Source organism: Muscardinus avellanarius (genome assembly GCF_963383645.1).
Source record: "Muscardinus avellanarius genome assembly, chromosome: 3".
Classification (NCBI taxonomy): Eukaryota; Metazoa; Chordata; class Mammalia; order Rodentia; family Gliridae; genus Muscardinus; species Muscardinus avellanarius.
Genome location: NC_137788.1, coordinates 55,028,224 through 55,048,315, shown reverse-complemented (window position 1 = coordinate 55,048,315; position 20,092 = coordinate 55,028,224). Strand labels below are relative to the sequence as shown.

The window sequence follows — 20,092 nt, the reverse complement described above, 5'->3', positions numbered from 1 at the left end:
CCAGTACTGAAAAAAAAAAAAAGTTAACACAAGAACATGAATGAAGTTATACTTTTTTTTTTATGGTACTGGGGGTGAAACTCAGGGGCTTTCTACCTCCAGGCTATACTCCCAGACCTATTATTTGGAAACAGGGTCTCACTAAGTCGCTGAGAGCCTCACTAAGTAGCTGAGACTGGCTTCGAACCTGTGCGATCCTCCTGTCTCAGCCTCCCAAGCGTGGGGATTACAAGCGTGCACCACCACGCCCAGCTTGAAGTTATACTTTTAAGGTCAAAAACATACATAAAAATTATATTTTTTGTCCAGCTTTGGGAAAATAGGTGTGTAACTTTTTCCCATAAATGGTAGCTTAGTATACACTTGTTATCTTCAGTAAAAAGAAAATTTGTTAATTTTTAAAAACTCTCAAAATAAAATTAATTATGCAAAAATCTATACTCAGCAAGTAGATATCCCATTCTCTAAGAAATTAATACAATGATGCCAGGCATGGTGGTGCATGCTTGTAATCACCGCACTTGGGAGGCAGAGACAGGAGGATCGCGCAGGTTCAAAGCCAGCCATGCTGGTTTAAGAGACCCTGTTTCCAAAAATAAAAAAGTATTAAATAGGTCTGGGAGTGTAGCCCGGAGGTAGAAGGGCTTCCAGGAACCCCAGTACCACCACCACCCCCAAAAAAAAGAAAAGAAAAGAAATTAATACAATGTAGGTACAAACTTTAACTTCTAGGTTTAGAATTAGTTGGAGTTCATTATTAAGTTTGATGACAGTGAAAATATTATGTAACTGGTAGATGTTTAAAGGCTGATACTAGTATACTGCCAAGGTTTACCTTCAGCTTTGACATGGGTCTCTAAAACCTTTATTATTTATAAAATCGACAAAAAAGTAACTCCCACTCTGGAAATGGTACTGTTCTCTCTGACTCTGAAATGGAAATGTCAGACCACATGTTATGTGCATAAGTGGCCAAAGACTACAGAAGAAAGCAGAAAGAAAGAAATATCACTGGTTCATATTACTTTTTTTGCGCATGGTGTACACACTTATAATCCCAGTACTTGGGAGGTTGAGACAAGAGGATCACAGGTTTGAGGACAGCCTCGACAATGTAGTGAGATTTTCAGCAACCTAGTGAGACACTATTTCAAATTAAAAAATAAAATAGGGCTGGGGTGTGGCTCAGAGGTAGAACTCGCCTGGGTTTAGTCCCTAGTATCACAAACACACAAAACCCTAGATCATCTGAAATCAATTATTACAATGCTACAAAGAATACTTCACCATAAAACCAGATGTGTGCATATGTATATAAATGTGTATATGTATATATATATATATATATATATATATATATATATAAAACACTGAAGAGACAAATGCTGCATTATCTTCTCTAATTTCATAAAACAGCAGCTTAATATATAGTCATTGATTTACAAACTAAATGCCATAGCTATGAAACACATGTTAAATTTGCACACTTAGCAGATTCATGATCTCAGCCTATTCATAAAAGAGGAAAAAGGAAAAACTCATATTTTAGAAACAACAACAGGATGTTATTTTAATTCTAATTAACTGAATTTCTGTTTATAGCCTTTAATGTATATTAACTAAACACTAATATTTAAAATTCAAAATGAGACAAAATAATTTAAAAATTATGTAATCAAAGTAAGATTAAACAATACTTTGAAAATCATTTCAATCATCTACATTTACATTTAAACTACTTTACAAATAATGTCTTTTATTTAGACATTGGATAAGTTTGAATCTCTCCAAATCTCATCTTCCCCCAAATGGAGGTCTTACTGCATACAAATCAAAGACATTGCTGCAGAAATATGACAGAGTTTTGGTTTAAGAAAACTACTTTTTTTTTTTTTAGTACTGGGGGTGGAACCCAGGGGCTTTCTACCTCCAGGATATATTCCCAGACCTATTTTGTATTTTATTTGGAAACAGGGTCCCACTAAATTGCTGAGATCCTCACTAAGTAGCTGAGGCTGGCTTTGAACCTGCACCATCCTCCTGTCTCAGCCTCCCAAGTGCTGGGATTACAAGTGTGCGCCACCACGCCTAGGTAAGGAAACTACTTTAAAGATGACAAGATAACTCCATTTCCATACTCTAAAATTATCGGCTTTGGTGAAACTGACATGAGTAGTCAATATTATCTAGTATTGCTGCTTACACTCTCTCTAGACCGTAGGCCTTCAAGAACCAAGTTCAATAATTTGGAGAACATTTGCAACCAGAGAGATTTTAAACTATGATAACAGAAACAATAAGAGATTAAAAAATAAATTCCTGAACTCTTTTCAAATTTCATTTATCTCTCTGTACCTCTCTTTTATAGTTATTTGACCTCATTTTTTATATATTCTTTAAAGGTTCCTCAGTTTAGGTCACAATTCAGATTAATGATTCAGATGCCATGTATCTTAATTCTACTGTTATAAATCTTAGTGGGTGTGGTGGTATATGACTGTAATCTCAGTAGTTGGGAGACTGAGAAAGGAGCATCCTAGATTCAAGGACAGCCTTAGCAAGTACTGAGACTCTCTGCAACCTAGTGAGACCCTGTTTCAAAAACAAAATTAAAAAAGTCTGAGAGTATAGCTCAGATGTAGAATGCCCTCATCTTCAATCCCCAGTATCTCAAAAAATGAAACAATACAAAATAAAATAAAAATAAATCTTAAACCACCAAAAGGAGAATTTAAAAAATATTTTAAGCAAGCAGCAGTTGATGGAAGCTCTTAATATATCAATATGGGCTGTATAAACACTGAAATTTTTATTTTTAAGTTCCTCAAATGTGTATCTTACACAAAATGGAATAATAGTTCCACTATTCAAGCTTCAATAGGAAATTTGAACAAATGGGATGAAATAACAATATAATTTTTTTCGACAATGTAATTCTTTTTTTGGGGGGGGGTGGTACTGGGGTTCCTGGAAGCCCTTCTACCTCCGGGCTACACTCCCAGACCTATTTTTATATTTTTTATTTGGAAACAGGGTCTCCTAAGCCAGCGCGCGCGGCTGGCTTTGAACCTGCGCGATCCTCCTTTCTCTGCCTCCCAAGCGTGGGGATTACAAGCGTGCGCCACCACGCCTGGCTCGACAATGTAATTCTAATTCCAGTATTTCTGACCTATTCTGACCTGTTATTCGTTTCAACAAATAACACAAAGTAAGTTAAAATTTTTTACCTAGGTAAAGTTGATCTTTGGAAATAATGTTTTCTAAGCTGCTTTTGAAGATAGCTAAGTAGGCAGCTCTACAATTCATATAGAATATCTCCTCTTCAGTTAGTGGAAACTTCTTTGTTCGAAGACTCTCTGAAAGCGTTGAATTCTGACTGGTAAAAGTGGCATCACTTCCTGGACTGATAGCCATTCTATTAAAAAATAATTTGAAAATTTGTCAATATTGGTCAACTAAAATGCAAATGTCACTATATCTTTCAAGCATGTGGGGAAACCAAGATGTCAACGTTTTTATATGTGGAATAAAATGATGACTGTTATAGTATATATGGGACTTACTATCATATGTGGAACTAAAATAACCTTTTGACAACTGATTTCTAATACACACACACACACACACACACACACACACACGTTCCTGAAATATGTAATCACAGCCAAAAGAGCAAAAACACACTATAACACAAAAGGAGAATCAGAACAAAGGAAAAGCACATATCCTATCAAAATAGGACAGAGGCGGGTGTGGTGGCTCACACCTGAATCCTAGTACCTGGGAGGCTGAGATTGAAGATTTGCAGGTTGGAGGACAGTCTCAGCAACTTAGGAAGACCTTGTATCAAAATAAAATAAAAAAGTAAAGAAGGGCTAGGGGTGCAGCTCAGAGGCAGAATGCCCCTAAGTTCAATCCCCAGCACCAAAACCAAAGGACAGTTGGATAAGACTCTTCACAGGTTAAGAAGATTAAATCAGTTAATATATATGAAGCATATAGAACCCTGACACAAAATAAGTGCTAAATAAACTGTACTGTGAAATTCCATAATAATGATTTTTTTTTTTAATAAAGCAACTAGCAGTTAGCACCCATCCTCCACAGCAGGACCAACCAAATCATTTCATTGTACAGATAATGCAGTCCCACATTTCAAATAACCCAGGGGCATTTGACCTCCGAGCTACATCCCCTGCCCTATTATTTTTTATTCTTTGTTTTGAAACAGGGTCTCACTAAGTTGCAGAGAGCCTCACTAAGTAGCTGAGGCTGTCTCTTAACCGTGATCCTCCAGTCTCAGCCTCCCGTGCACCACCACGCCCGGCCAAATAGCCAAATATTTAAAGTCTCATTTATAGCATTATCATGGATCCCTACCATTTATTATTAATAATCTCTAGGGTTTATATAGCACTTCTCATAGAGCTTAAATGACATACATCTTGTTTTTGTTTTTTGTTTTTTGTGGTGCTGGGGATTGAACACAGGGGCATTTTACCTCCAGACTACATCCCCAGCCTGAGTTTTTATTCTTTATTTTTGAAACAGAGTCTAAGTTGTGGAGGGCCTCACTAAATAGCTGAGGCTGGCTGGGATCCCGGATCCTCCCGTCTCAGCTTCCCAAATGCTGGGATTACAAGTGTGCACCATCATGCCTGGCTATACAACTTGTTTTATCCTTACCTTTTGTCCATTTAACAGATGAAGAAATTAAGAAACAGAGATGTCACCTATATGTAATAAGTGGTTAAAAAAAAAAGCAGTAAATTTCAGTAACAGTTCCTTTTTTTGTTAATGTGGATGGAGGTGTATTGAACAATGGCTACTATGAGGTACTAAATCGTGCTGGTAGTCTAACAGCTTCCCACATTACTTTATCCAGCTTTGACTTCTAAAAATACATTCCAACCTAATAAATTGAATATCTCAAGTTCAACAATAAGATGACACAGGTAAGGTCCCCTTCAGGACTCATTGGATTCTTCCTCAGGAGGCCTAAATCACTGGCACCTTCTTGAATTATATAGGCCTTTTACACTTGGGAAAGAAAGATAATAATCGCTTATCATGGATGAAGTACCCTATTTATAATACACAGACCGCCTGCCTGACACTTTCATATTACACCGGGTTTAGAAGGACCCCATAGGGATGTGGTGTCACAGTCTGGTTACTGCAAATTGGTATCCCTATAATTAAGCATCAGAGTTTTAAACACATATGCGTGCACGCCATCCCCTCACCAATGTGAAAGAAAACTGTTCCAATAAGGAAGAATGAATGTTCTCTTTGAAGCAAGCAATTGTAAAATAGAAGTAGTTTTTTAGGATCTTCTTCAAATACTCTGCAACTAAGGCGACTCTCTCACATGGAAATCCCCTGGTAGAAATGTTCTAGAATTCTATTCTTTCCCTTGCTGTGATGAGAGAAGAAACTGAAGCTTAAATAAATATATAATTGCACCCCTCAGGCTTGGAAACCTCCTTTATTTAAAACTCCAGCCCGAGACCGAGACAGGGGCCTAGAGAGCACATTGCAGCAAACGGCTCCATAAATAACCAGGCACTCAATAGCTGGAAAAATAAACTGTTAACAAGCGCCTACGGCTTCCAAAGGGCCAAGTGAAAACAGAGCCATCCAGTGCCGTCCCTGCGCCGGGAAATACGTTACAGCTAAGCTCGGGCCACCTCTCTCCAGTTCAGTATTTCTCTGAACATAAAAACTGTATTGATGTGTACATTTTAGGTCCGAGAAGTAAAAGAAGCGAGTGGGAGAAGAGAAAGGCGCCCAGAGAGGGACGGAGCGGGAAAGACAGAGAGACAGCGAGCAGTTTCTACCTAATTCCCGCTCACAAACGAGGAAGCGCAGCCAATTCTCTCCACCGATTCCAGGACTCTCTCCACCCCGCGGGGCCGACAAAGCCTTTCCCTAGTCACCATGGCAACGACATTTCGCCGCTACCGGAAGTAAGCTGCGGTGCACCTCCTCAAATGGTCCGCCTGGAAACCTACGGACCACTGATCTACAGCAAACAGACGGGGCTCGGTTGCTCCTCTGTCGGGGAGTTGCTATGGCCGGAGTAGTGAAAGAGGGGACTCTGTTGAGCCTGGTGGGGACTGCTTGTGTCTCTAGACCTAAAATCCTCACGCACTCTTTTCCTCGCATACCATTGGTTCCCTTATTGCGGGGAGAGTGTTTCCAGCCGGCCGCGTTAGCTGTGACACCTGGCGGGGTTCGCCCGCGCGCGCTTTTCGTACTTTCTGGTTTCCTTCCGCAGGTTCGCGGTTCTCGGAAGAGGTTGTTTAGTTCGTTTCATCCGGCCGCTGTGGTCCTTCCCCGAATCTCGAAATGCCGTAGGTATTTCCTCCCCCAATATTGCTGTGTTTAAGTTTCTTCTGTGACCAAGAAAAGTATTTGTTAGACCCAATAGATTTTTAGTTTGTTTTTCTGCCCCCCCTCCAAGACTGTAAACTTATCTCTGATGACAGTTCATGGTGCTTGGTACTCTCTGCCCCTTTCCAGCAGTCTTCATCTGGTTGACCTTGCAGCGTGTGTTTAAATAATGTCTAATCTGAAATAATTTAAATAGTTACTTTACCGAAAACGGGACCAGAGTTGATTAAAACTCATTCATTTAATTTATAAAGCCTTCTAACGCCTAGAATTGTGTAGTGAATTAATATAAACTCGTGAGAGATTTCATAAACAGTCTCGGTTCTTGGATTCCACTTAAGACTCATCGTCTGGCAAGTCACTAAACGACTCAATGTTTTTATTTAAAAAGTTCATACTGGGCTGAGTGTGGTGGTTCACGCTTGTAACCCCAGGACTTCAGAGGCCTAGACTGGAGGATCGCAGGTTCGCGACCAGCCTTAGCAATTTAGTGAGGGTCCCTGCAACCTAATGATATTGTTATTGTTTTTGTTTTGTTTTGTTTGTTTTGTTTGGTTTGGTTTTGGTGGTACTGGGGTGGAACTCTTCTACCTCCGGGCTACACTCCCAGACCTATTTTATATTTTATTTGGAAACAGGGTCTCTTAAGCCAGCGAGGCTGGCTTCAAAACTGGCTGATCCTCTTGTCTCCGCCTCCCAAGCGCGGGGATTACAAGTGTGTGCCACCACCCCCGGCTGATATTCTGTTTTAAAATAAATTACATAGGCCTGGAAATGTAACTCGGAGGTAGAATGTCCTGAGTTGCATCCCCAGTACCCTCTCCCGAAATAAAATTTATACTGGATGATCTCCAAATTCCCATACAATCCCAGTAATCTGAATATTGAGAATAACCATAGCAGGGATAGGAATTTTGCTAGATTGTAGTTATTTTTCCTACTCTTTATCCATCCTATAATGAGATGAATAAAACAATTGGCTGCTACATAGAAACTTAAAAATCACTAAAGAACTTTCTGGGAGGGTACCTAACACATGAAATTATCTGGCTGTCCCCGAGTTGACTTACCTGTAGAGTAGTATATTTCTTAGTCATTACCAGGGTTGAGTAGAATGCTAAGTAAAAGAGCAAGGAAAATTCTTGTATCAAATATGAATTGACATCAAAGTGAAAAGATGTGCAGAAATAATAATAACCTATATGTATTGAATCTTTATGATCAGAGTACAGTGGTTAGCAATTTGTTTACACTTTCTCTTTGAATCCTAAAAAAAGACGTTAGGAGGTAGCGGCTGCAATTATTCTTACTTTGTGGATAAGGAAACTCAGCATCTAATATGGTACCTGTCTTTCACACAGGTATCAATAAATGTGTGTTTTACTAACACTTTAAGGATTATGGATCATTGAGGGTTTTTTTGTGTGTGTGTGTGTGTGGGTCTGGGGATGGAACCCATGGGCATTCGACCTCCGAGCTACACCCCCTGCCCTATTTTTATTCTTATTTTGAAACCGGGTCTAACTGAGTTGCAGAGGGCCTCAGTAAGTAACTGAGGCTGTCCGCAAACTGTGATCCTCCGGTCTCAGCCTCCCAAATGCTGGGATTACAAGCATGCGCCACCACGCCCGGCTTTTCATTCCCCCAAATTAACTTGTCTCCCTGTTATCGCATTAGAGAAGAAAAAAAAAAAAAAAAACACTTGTTGTCACATACAAAGCTACAAAGGCAGTGTAACAAAAAAAAGAAAAAAAAAAGCTAAGTAGGAATACAGTGAAAACAGACTGGTGTGTATTTGCTTCACAATCTATCATTTCCTGATTTTCTGTTCTGTTGTAGAAATGGGGAACCAAAAACTGATTGATTCCACTTAAGACTCATCGTTTTGGTACATACTTGCTGGGCTATATATAATGCCAGGCATGCTGGGGCACACTTGTAATCCCAGTGCTTGGCAGGCTGAGATAGGAGGATTATGGTTCACAGCCAGCCTCAGCTACTTAATGAGGTCCTCCACAACTTAGTGAGATCCTGTTTCAAAATAAAGCATAAAAAATAGGGCTAGGTGTATAACTCAGAGGTAGAATGCCCCTGGATTCAATCTCCAGTACTGCAAAAAAAAAAAAAAAAAAAAAAAAAATCCAGTTGGGGGGAACTGATGGTATAGAGGAGTATGTAGGTATCTCTGAAATATTGGTAATGATTACTTGGTGAAGTTTGGGATGCTTATTATATTTTATAATTTTCACATCTTACATTTATTCTTTAGTGTATATCTGATAATACTTAAAATGTTTCCAAAGGATTTAGATATTAACCTATCTTAAATTCTGAGGATATAGCTTGGAGGTAGAATGCCCCTGGGTTCAATTCCCGGTATCATACACACACACAAAAAAGCTATGTCTCATTGGAGAAAAGGCTTTTTCTCCAAGTGGAGAAAAAATTATGGATGCTAGAAAATAGGAAGTCTTCAGAGTTATGGGTACATAAGGTAAACAGGAGCCAGCATGAAAGGCATCCTATTCCAAATCTAGGACGGTTAAACATAAAAATAAGCAGTGGTAGGATGGATTAAATCCATCAGCAGTAATGAAAATCCAGATTAAGGGAGAATAAAGAGATGGTGAAACTAAATGGAATGAGTGTTTCAGGATTGGATTCTCAACCTGCAGAAATATTAGCTGTAAGAGATATTAGAGCCGGGCGTGGTGGCGCACGCTTGTAATCCCCGCGCTTGGGAGGCGGAGACAGGAGGATCGCGCTGGTTCAAAGCCAGCCACGCTGGCATAAGAGACCCTATTTCCAAATAAAAATATAAAAATAGGTCTGGGAGTGTAGCCCGGAGGTAGAAGGGCTTCCAGGAACCCCAGTACCACCAAAAAAAAAAAAAAAAAAAGGATACTAGAGCTGGGCATGGGGGCCCACACCTGAGTACTTGGGAGGCTGGAACAGGAAGCCAGCCTCAAGCAACTTCTTATCAATTTATCAATTCAAATTATCAATTCAGCAATTTATCAAGACCTGTTTCAAAATAAAAAAGAAAGGACTGGGGTGTAGTTTGGAGGTAGAATACCCCTGGGTTCAATCTCAAAAAAATAATAAATAAATAAATGGGATATTATTGGTGATAACATTTTAATAAAGATTGTTGACAATAATGCTATATTAATGATATTGTTTCCCTTTTTTGATGGTACCAGGATTAAACCCAAGGATGTTTTACCTGTTTCTGTTTGTTTGTTTATATTTTAAAACAGGGTCTTGTTAAGTTGCTGAGGCTGCTCTCAAACCTGCAATACTTCTGTATCAGCCCCCCAAAAACTGGAATTACAGGTGTGTACCACCAATGTTCCACAATGCCCCCAGTGCCCTATAATGACAATATTTTTATTTTGGGGCATATGTAAGAGTTTTGGTTTTCTTTTTCAGTAGGGCATGGAATCCAGGGGCATCCTACCTCTGAGCTACACCCTCAGCCCCATTTTCTCTTTATTTTGAAACAGGGTCTCACTGAGTTACAGAGGGTCTCACTAAGTAGCTGAGGCTGTCCTCGAACTGCGATCCTACTGTCTCAGCCTCCCAAATGCTGGGATTACAAGCGTGTGCCACCACACCCGGTTTATAAGAGAATATTTAGAAAACCACATTGAGCTGGGCGTGGTAGTTCACGCCTGTAATCCCAGTACTTGGGAGGCTGAGACAGAAGGATTATAGGTTCAAGACCAGCCTTAGCAACTTAGAAGTCTCTCAGCAATCTAGTGAGACCCTGTTTCAAATAAATTAAATAAATAAATAAATAAATAAATAAATAAATAAGGGCTTGATTATAGCTCAGAGGTATAACTCCTGTGGGTTCAATCCCCAGCGCCATAATAAAGAAAAAAAGAAGGAAAAAAAGAAGAAATGGAGGAAGAAAAAGTAAAGAAGGGAAGGAAAACCACATGGAAATGTTTATGGATAAGGTTATACTATGTCTCTAACTTATTCTGAATGGTTCAGGAAAATCAGCATATATTATAAATTTATTAGTTGGGCATGGTGATGCATGACAGCCTCATCAAGGAGCGAAACTCTCATTAACCTAGAGAGAACCTGTTTCAAAATGAAAATAAAATAGACCTGAGGGTGTAGCTTGGAGGTAGAATCCATTGGGTTCAATCCCCAGTATCACATACACAAAAAAGAAATTTATATGTATGTGTTTTAAAAGAATAAGTGGGACAAAATGTAAACAAATGATAAATACAGATAAAGGATAATAAAGGATAAGAATTCTATTGTTGGAACTTTTTTTTTCTTTTTTTGTAGTACTGGGGATGGAACCCAGAAGCATGCTACCTCCGAGCTATACCCCCAGTTCTATTTTTAGTCTTTATTTTGAAACAGGGTCTCACTGAGCTGCAAAGGGCCTCATTAAGTAGTAGGCTGAGGTTGTCTGCAAACCTGGATCCTCCTGTCTCAGCCTCTTAAATGCTGGGATTACAAGCGTGTGCCACCACACCCGACTTATTGTTGGTACTTTTTAAAAGTAGAAGATTATATAAAAATTAAAGTTACCCTAAAAGTCATTGAAATTTGTTCTCAAAAGTTAATGGATTGATTAAATAGGTTAGACACAACTGAAGAAAGAATTAGAAAACTGGAAAGTCAGTCTGAAGAAATCACCTAAAATGCAGCATAAACAATTATGATATGAAATAGAACATTAAGGTATGGAAGATAGCTGGGCATGGTGGCACATGCTTGTAATCCCCACACTTGGGAGGCTAAGACAGGAGGATCGCACCGGTTCAAAGCCAGCCTCAGCTACTTAGTGAGGCTCTCAGCAACTTAGTGAAACCCTGTTTCCAAAAAAAGGAGAAAATAGGTGTGAGAGTATAGCCTGAAGATAGAAAGCCTCTGGGTTCCACCCCCAGTACCACCAAAAAAAAAAAAAAAAAAGATATGGAAGATAGATTGAGAAAGTCTAAACATAATTATCTTCAGTAAAGAAGAGTGTCTATTTTAAGAATTATAAACCAAAATTATTTGTCTTAAGTACTCAAAAATTGGGGCATTATACAAAATGTAAGGAGTTAAATATTCAATTCTTTGAGATTAATGTTCCTAATAAAAAGCAAATGTTATTAAATAATTATATACTATTTGGGTCCTGTTGGGCTTTGGGATACAAATATGAACAAATACTCTACTATCTAGTGGTTTTAATTTTAATGAAAGAGATAGTTTAATAGGCATTTTTATTTATTTATTTTTATTTTTTTTATTTTTTGCAGTACTGGGGATGGAACCCAGGAACATTCTACCTCAAAACTACACTTCCAGCCCTATTTTTTTATTCTCTATTTTGAAACAGGGTCTCACTGAATTGCAAAGGGCCTTCTTGCCTCCGCCTCCCAAATGCTGGAATTACAAGCATGCCCCACATGCCTGGCTTCAATAGGCAGTTTTAGAACTAAACTTGTTGATTATCAGGCAAGATGTTAATGATATAAATATCTTAGTCTAGGGAAGAAAAGCATAAATAGATTTTTTTTTCTTTTTTGTGGTACTGAGAATTGAACTCAGGGACGTTCTGCATTCCGAGGCCCTACCTTTTTTTTTTTTTTTTTTTTTTTTTAAACTTTGAGAGGTCTCACTAAATTATCACAAGTAGGCCTTGAACCTGTGTTGCTCCTGTCTCAGCCTCCTCAGTACTGGGATTAGACGTGTGTGCCACCACATCTGACCATAGACTGTTTTAACATAAAAGGTTTAGTGAAAAGGTTTACAAGTGTTATTAGGTAGAATTGAAGTATCCTTAGTACAAACTAGAGAGGGCCAGAGGAAACTTTTTAGAGATGATTGTGTTGGAGTCTCAGAAGCAGAGTTGCATTTTATTGTTACTTTTATGTTGTAAAATATAAGTCATACCAAAAAATACATAAAATATCACCCTTCTGCTATGTCCTAAAATTCTTATAGAATTTGAGCCCTTTCAATAGATTTTTTAAAGGATATAATTATAGCCTCACTTGGTATGTAGGTATGTGTAATATACATATACAAGTATCTATCTATATATGTGTATATATAAATTTATCTATGTATGTGCATGTATAAATTTCTGACAAAAAGTAGTATTGATTTTCTATTTGGGAGTACTCATTTAGTAGTAAAATGTTCTTACTGCATTTCGTATTTTACTCAACCCAAAGGATATCTCACCTACATCTATCTTCTGAGACTAATAGCTCAAAATATATCATTTGACTTCTATAAAAGTTCTTTGGTTGACTATTAACCTTTTGATAAGGAAGGTTTTGATCCCAGCAACATGTGTCCAGTAATTGTTCAAAGTTCTGGGACAGTTTTATCATTAAGAATAACAGGGCTAATTATGTATATTTATTTATGTATATTTATTTAGATGCTTTCACAGTGATCACACACTTACATGTAATGGTTTGGTGATCCCACTCAACTTGAGGGTTTTTGTGTAAACCCTCGAGTTTAGAAATTTTGAACACAAAGGAGCATAGGCTTGTATAAAAAGGAGGTGCAGAAAGGATACTAAGGACTTGTCTTCCTTCTCTGTTCATTTCCATACAAAGAATGGAAAATAAATCATTTCAGATATCTCAATTTACACTAAAGAGCCACATGGGACATGAATTTAGCCATTGCCTTTCATCAAAGGATTTCTAAGCATCCCGTGAACATACTCAATAATTCTCTAAACACTCTTGTGAATTTGGTAGCTGGCAATATTATTATGTCCATTATGTTGAGGAGAAAATGGAAGTACTGAAATACTAAGTGATATTTTTATCTTCCACTCAGAAATTTCTTACTACTTTACAGGCCAGTACTATTAACAACTTTATGAAGCTTAGTGAGATTATGTGATTTGCCCAACCTTAGGGAAGAATTTGGCATAGCATCAAAGCTCCCTGAGTCTTCTCTGCTTTACTAACGTTATTCCTCACTCTCTACTCCCACTTGCTGTCCTGCCTTTCGAAATTGTGTTTAAAGTTTTAAAAATCCTATGAAAAAGAACATCAAATCATATAATTTTGTGAGTTTCTAAGGTGTCATCCCTGGTGTTTGGTTAGGAATCATATGAGAGCTCCCCCCCCCCCTAGGATAAGTTCTTTAATAATTATAATAGTTATTAGTAACATTGTATAATAGAACTTACCCACTCATTTTGCTCTGATGAATCAGAGAATCCTATTCAGGTTACTAAATAAAATAAGTAAGGATAGTCATAAAGTATAGCATAGCTAATCCTACAGTTACTTTCTTTCCTGTTAAATTGCATGTCAAAATTTTTTAAATCTTTTTAAAATTCTAGTAATGTTGGGCATGGTGGTACACACTTATAATCCCAGTACGTGGGAGGCTACAGTTAGCAGCCAGCCTCAGCACCATGAAGCCCTTTGCAATTTAGTGAGACTGTTTCAAAATAAACAATAAAGTAGAATTGGAGGTGTAGCTCAGAGGTAGACCCTTGGGTTCAGTTCCCAGTACCACAAAAAAATAAAATACAATTCCAGTAACAGTAGTTCTGGTAGCAACCAAAATTGTAATCCCAGTGAATCTAAACCTAGTATACCCAAAGATGCAATATGTTATGTATGTATGTATTAAGTATGTATTAAGTATGTATTGTGGTACTGGGGATTGAGCCCAGGGGTGCTCTTAAACCCAGAAGTGCTCTACCTCCGTGTTACATCCCTATTCTTAGTTTATTTATTATTTTGAATCAGGGTCTTGCTAAATTGACCTCACACTGTCCTCAAACCTGTAATCCTTCGGTCTCAGCCTCCCAAATCCTGGGATTACAGGCATGCACCACTGTACCCAGCTAGAATGTAATATTTAGATTATGGACATAGGTGCAAATTTAGAAGTAAAAAGTTACTAATAGAGGTTGTAAGAGGACCCATGTAAGGGAGGCATATTCATACTATCATGCAACCATCACCACCATCCATCTCCAGAACTGTTTCATCCTGCAAAACTGAAACTATAGCCATTAGACAATAATTTCCCATTCTTTCCTTTCTCTAGCTCCTGGCAACCACCATTCTATTTTCTGTCTTCATGAATTTGTATACTCACATATGAGTAAAGTCATACAGTATTTGATCTTTTGTGACTAATTTTACTTACATCTCTAATGTCTTCAAAGTTCATCTATGTTGTAGCATGCGTCAAATTTCCTTCCCTTTAAAGAATAAGTAATATTCCATTGTATGTATTGCCACATTTTTTTACCCATTCATCTGTCAATGGACCGTCTAGCTTTCTTCTGCCTTTTGGCTATTGTGAACAGTTCTACAGTGAACATTGACATACAAATATCTGTTTATGTTCTAGCTTTCAGTTCTTGGGGGAATTGAAATGCTGGATCATATGGTAATTCTATTTTTAATCATTTGAGGGACTGCCATACTACTTTCCATAGCTGCTGCACCGTTTTACATTCCAGTCAGCAGGGTACAAAGGTTCCAGTTTTTCCACATCCTCATCTACATTTGTGAGTGTGTCTGTCTCTCTCTTCCGTTTTATTTTACATATTGTTTTAGTAGCCATCCTAGTTGATTTGTTTATCTCATTGTGGCTCTGATTTGTATTCCATAATGATTAGGAAGCTTGAACATCTTTTCATGTTGCTTATTGGCCACTAGTATATCTTCTTTAAAGAAATGTATATTCAAATTCTTTGCTCATTTTTGTGTACACATTTTTCAAGCCAAGATAGTAGCCACAGGAACCACTTACAACCTTATAGAACTACAAGAGAAATATCACTTCTAATTGTTAATTAATAATGGTAGCAAATAAATAGATATTGTAGGAAATGTTTATTTCATTATATCTAATCCATTTAGTATCATTTCATTCTTGCATTACAGTTGTTTAAGGTAAAAGAATGCCTTGTACATAGTAGACGCTCAATCTAGTGACTGATAACTCAATAGTGGGTTCAGTCTACTAGAACACTAAGTGGTCATAACTCCCTCCTCCTCGATTCAACAAAGACTTATTATGCACAGGAACTGATCTGAGTTTCCCTCTCGTGAAATGTGGGACAGTAGGCAAGTTACAGAAACTCTTAAACTCTTTTCCCTTTAGGCTAAACTAAATAATTCCTTAGATTTCTTCTAGTCTTGCCTAATACTTTTTTTTTGTGTGGTGGTGGTATTAGGGTTCCTGGAAACCCTTCTACCTCCGGGCTACACTCCCAGACCCATTTTTATATTTTTATTTGGTAACGGGGTCTCTTAAGCCAGCAAGGCTGGCTTTGAACCTGCGCCATCCTCCTGTTTCCACCTCCGCCTCCGCCTCCCAAGCATGGGGATTATAAGCATGCGCCACCACCCCTGGCTTGCCTACTTTTAAATATTGCTAGCTTTTGGACTTTAGATGCCTGAATTATCTGAACACTATGTTACCATCAATGAATCAAATTTCTAGATCCTCAGCAAATTGAGAGTGGGATGGGGCAGCCTATTTTAACTCAACTGACTTTCTTGAGTGTTTTTATGTATTTTTATGGACTTCCTAGATCTACCTCTGCCCTAATCTGGAAACCTTTTAAATCCAGAGTTGCTTTCTCTAATAGTTTACCAATGATAATACAACAGTAATATTTTGAGCAGTTAATATCAGGGTGTGTCTTTTAGATGCTACAACTTAACTACATTTAAAAAAAAATGCTATACTGTGTTACTTAAGTTTTTGGTTTCTGAACATCCCATGTAGGGCCATATATATTTCAAAGCTAAATATACTTTTGAGAATTATCTGCCATTTTTATTTGCTCATACTTTAGTTCTCTCCTTGCTTCATTGAGAATTCACACAAAATTTTTGTTTACGTTTTTGTTTTCTTTTTTAGTCCTGGGGGGGTAAACTCGGGTTCTTGCCTTGCACATGCTAGGCAAGTGCTTTACCCCTGAAGTACATCCCCAGCCCCTAATTGATTTATATGGATTTTAAAATATATAAACAATTCCTTAGACAAACTGAATATCAAGAAATAATGTGATTGGCTAATGTATAATGTAATAGCAAAATTAAGTAAATCCTTTTTAGAGAGATTTATTTTTGTATAATATTATTTAATATTTACTGACAAGTAATTTTAATAGACTGACCATCTCTCATTTTCTTATTTCTATATGTTGTTTATAAATTAATATTTAGGAATTAATTTTCTAGAATCTATACAAACTTGAGGGGTTTATAATAGAGCCCTTACAAAATGATTTTTTGCATTATACTCTAATTCCCTAATACTTTAAATAATTTAATTTCTGTTTCTCAGGGACCAAGAAAGTACTTTTAATACTGCATTTGTCACTGGGAAAACTAGTTTTAATTTATATTGACCTTTTTCTCCTTTGAGCATTTAGTCTGCATTCAATAAAATGTTGATGACTGCTCTTTAGAAGACAGCTGTACGAAATAAAGTATTATAAATATTCAGCTTTCCTTTCTAAGCACTGTCACCAACAGCTGGGCATCCAGTTTAGCACAACAGATTTTGCACACAGAGAGCTTGGCATGTTTCTGAATCAGTTTAGTGAAGGAAACAAAAAATTGTTTCTTACGGATTGGGGACTTATAAAGACATAGAGCATCTGTTCCTTGGTTAAGTCTTAGTCTGGTTGCACTGAATCATGTTTAATGCTAGAATAATGTGTAAAACTTTTTCACCTTGCTCATACTTTCAACACATACAAGCACTATTTTTGTAAATAATATACTTTCAACATCTTTATTGCAGGTATGTAAATTATTTTGCTCTTCTGTATAATTTTTTATTTTTTATTTATTTTCTTGAGGTACTGGGAATTGAGCGCAGAGGTGTTCTACCTCTGAGCAATACCCCCCCCACTCTATTTTTATTCTTTAATTTGAAAAAGGGTCTCACTAAGTTGTAGAGGGCCTAAGTAGCTGAGGCTGGCTGGAACCTGTGATCCTCCTGTCACAGCCTCTCAATTACTGAGATTATAAGTGAAGGCTTTATATAATATGACTTTAATGTTTATATTGTTGGGTACTCCATGTATATAAAATAACACATAATAAGAAAGTGGTTCATTCCTATGATCCCATATTGAAATATGCTACTAAAAACAAACCACTCATCATAAAAAAATTGTTTTCATTTGATATTCTGCTTTAACAAATAGTACAAAAATTAGTTGGGAAAGGTAACTTAAAATCTTTGTTTATACATCTTACCCTTAAATATTTGGCTACTGAAACCATGTGAAATCTAAGATTTTTAAAAATATTTTGTTTGCAGTGTTAAAAGATCACTGAAATTGGACAATCGGTTTACAGAAAATGTAAGTATTTGCTTAAGAATTTGTGATTGCATGATACAATTGTGTTTCTAATGTTAATTATTGATTTATTTTGCTAAATATAAATTATCTAAAAACAATTGGGCAAAGTTATTATTGCTATACCATTTTCTGCATATGAAATATTATTATAAATCTAATGTGTGGACGTTTATGGCCAGCTTGAGATGTTTGTTTTATCTACTTATTTATTGTGATACTGGGGATTAAACCCAGGGGCATTCTACCTCTAAGCTAGACCCCCAGCCTTATTTTATTTTTTATTTTGAAACAGAGTCCCATTAGGTTGATTAAAGTCTCACTACTTGCTAAGCTGTCCTCGAACCTGCAATCCTCCTGTCTCAACAACATCCCAAGTACTGGGATTATAGGCGAGTGCCACCATGCCCAGCTTAAGCAAATCATTTTGAAACCTAACTAATATAATTTCCTAGAAATTAGTTTGTAGAAAAAATTGTCTGCCACTTAAATGTACAATAAATAATAAGGAATAATGGCAATATTCTAATCTGCATACCATAATCTACTAAAGTAAAAAAAAAACCATGAGCAACATTTTCATATAAAAAATGTAATTATCTCCCTCAGCTATTGTCATAGATTAAACAACAAAGAACTATATTGTAATAAATTTTACCATGCTATCACAATAAAAATGAAATTATACTGTTGCTATTACTTTTTGTAAATATAGCAATGCCAGTATGTCATGACATATGTTAGTTTATTTTTATACCAACTATGAATTTAGATATAAACACTAGTACTGAGATACTTATGACCTTGATAATCTTAAATGCAAGTAAATTGGTGAGAAAGTAAATTAAAACAAATAGCTAGTCAAGAAATTGGCTCCGACAAAATCCCATACACAAATGCCATTTGAAGAAATGGGCTTTATATGGAGTTTCTCTTTGAAAGCTCACTGGTATTTAGCAAAACAGAAATTTAGCATTTAAAAAACTTCCTAGATGCATTTTAAAAAATTTTTATACTAAGGTGGCAGAATACTGCAGTGACACTAAAAAAATCATTAACAATGTAATTAGCAATTTAGACTACCATTATCCAACTTGTTCTGTGCAGAATGCAGCTGTGACTGTAATTCTGCATCTGTTTCTGTGGTCAGAATGGTATTTTGGTAGATGAGGAGTCCAGCTTGAAATGAAATACAGTTCTTTCCTGCCCCAGAGCTGCTCTTTAGGAGATGGTAACAATTATTTGAATAGAAAAGAAGGACCATGCAGAATCCATTTTCTTCATGAAGCACAGTTGTTATCATGGCAGTCTCCTACCTGTTTGTTCTTCAGATGAAGATGTATCAAGGTAGCCAGTGCCACAACTAATATTCAGTATGAGAAATACACTGTTATATTTGGCCCAGTCCTATACCTTTCATTCAGTTACCTTTGAATGGTAATTATTTGTTTGCTATTGATCTTTTCTTTTTTATTTTATTTTATTTTTTTTTTGGTGGTACTGGGGTTCCTGGGAGCCCTTCCTACCTCTGGGCTACACTCCCAGACCTATTTTATATTTTTATTTGGAAATGAGGTCTCTTAAGCCAGGGAGGCAAGCTACGAACCAGTGCGATCCTCCTGTCTCCACCTCCCAAGCACGGGGATTACAAGCATGTACCACCACGCCCGACATTGCTATTGACCTATTTATATTTTCCAGTTCTTCATAATTCAGTCACAGCAGGTTGTGATTCTGAGAATTTGTCCATTTCATCAAGGTTCTTAAGTTTGTTAGCATAGAATCATTTATAGTATTTCCTTTTAACCCCATTTGTCTGCAAGGTTAGTTAGTATAAGTTGAATATCACTAATATGAAAATAAGAAATCTGAAGTAATCGTAAACCAAATGATTCCTAGTACTAAACATAGAGTCGCATTTGCCCATCTCCTATTAATCAATCAATCTTTGGCCACCGTGACATACATACATATATGCTGTACCTGTGTAAAAGTTCCTGGGTGACTTGAATTCATGCATCTTTGCATTTATCTTTCTTCATCTTCTACCCAGGATCAGATATGTAACACCCAGTGTACTCTTTCAACACAATATGTTCCTGTATTGTGATCTCGTGATATATAAATGAAATCCTTTCTCTTTAATGTTATAATCAACTACTGCAGCAAGGCAGGACACTGGCTCAAGATAATACTCAAAAACAAAACCCCACAATAATGAGCCTTTCTAGAAGCCATAAGCCCAGAAGTTTAAAAGGTTAAGAATTTTAGTCTTTGTTTCATACAATCATTCTGGGACAGTACAAGGGGTGTTTGGGGACTCTGTTGTTTAGATCTGGAATGTCCACC

The 20,092-nt window shown here is 37.0% G+C and overlaps 2 protein-coding genes across 2 annotated transcripts in view; one reads left to right on the top strand and one right to left on the bottom strand.

Annotated features, from left to right (window-relative positions):
* The window catches only part of EFCAB7 (EF-hand calcium binding domain 7), a gene marked incomplete at both ends in the record, with an annotated part of 45,180 nt that extends 41,766 nt beyond the window's left edge, over positions 1-3,414 (bottom strand). The window contains one exon of the mRNA XM_080691964.1: positions 3,228-3,414. Coding sequence (XP_080548090.1) covers positions 3,228-3,414 — 187 coding nt within the window. The remainder of the gene's footprint in view (positions 1-3,227) is intronic.
* A 2,937-nt stretch (positions 3,415-6,351) lies between these two features.
* ITGB3BP (integrin subunit beta 3 binding protein) overlaps positions 6,352-20,092 on the top strand; it is a gene marked incomplete at both ends in the record, with an annotated part of 47,066 nt that continues 33,325 nt past the window's right edge. Inside the window, 2 exons of the mRNA XM_080691434.1 lie at positions 6,352-6,356; positions 17,704-17,746. Of these exons, the coding sequence (XP_080547560.1) occupies positions 6,352-6,356; positions 17,704-17,746 (48 nt within the window). The remainder of the gene's footprint in view (positions 6,357-17,703; positions 17,747-20,092) is intronic.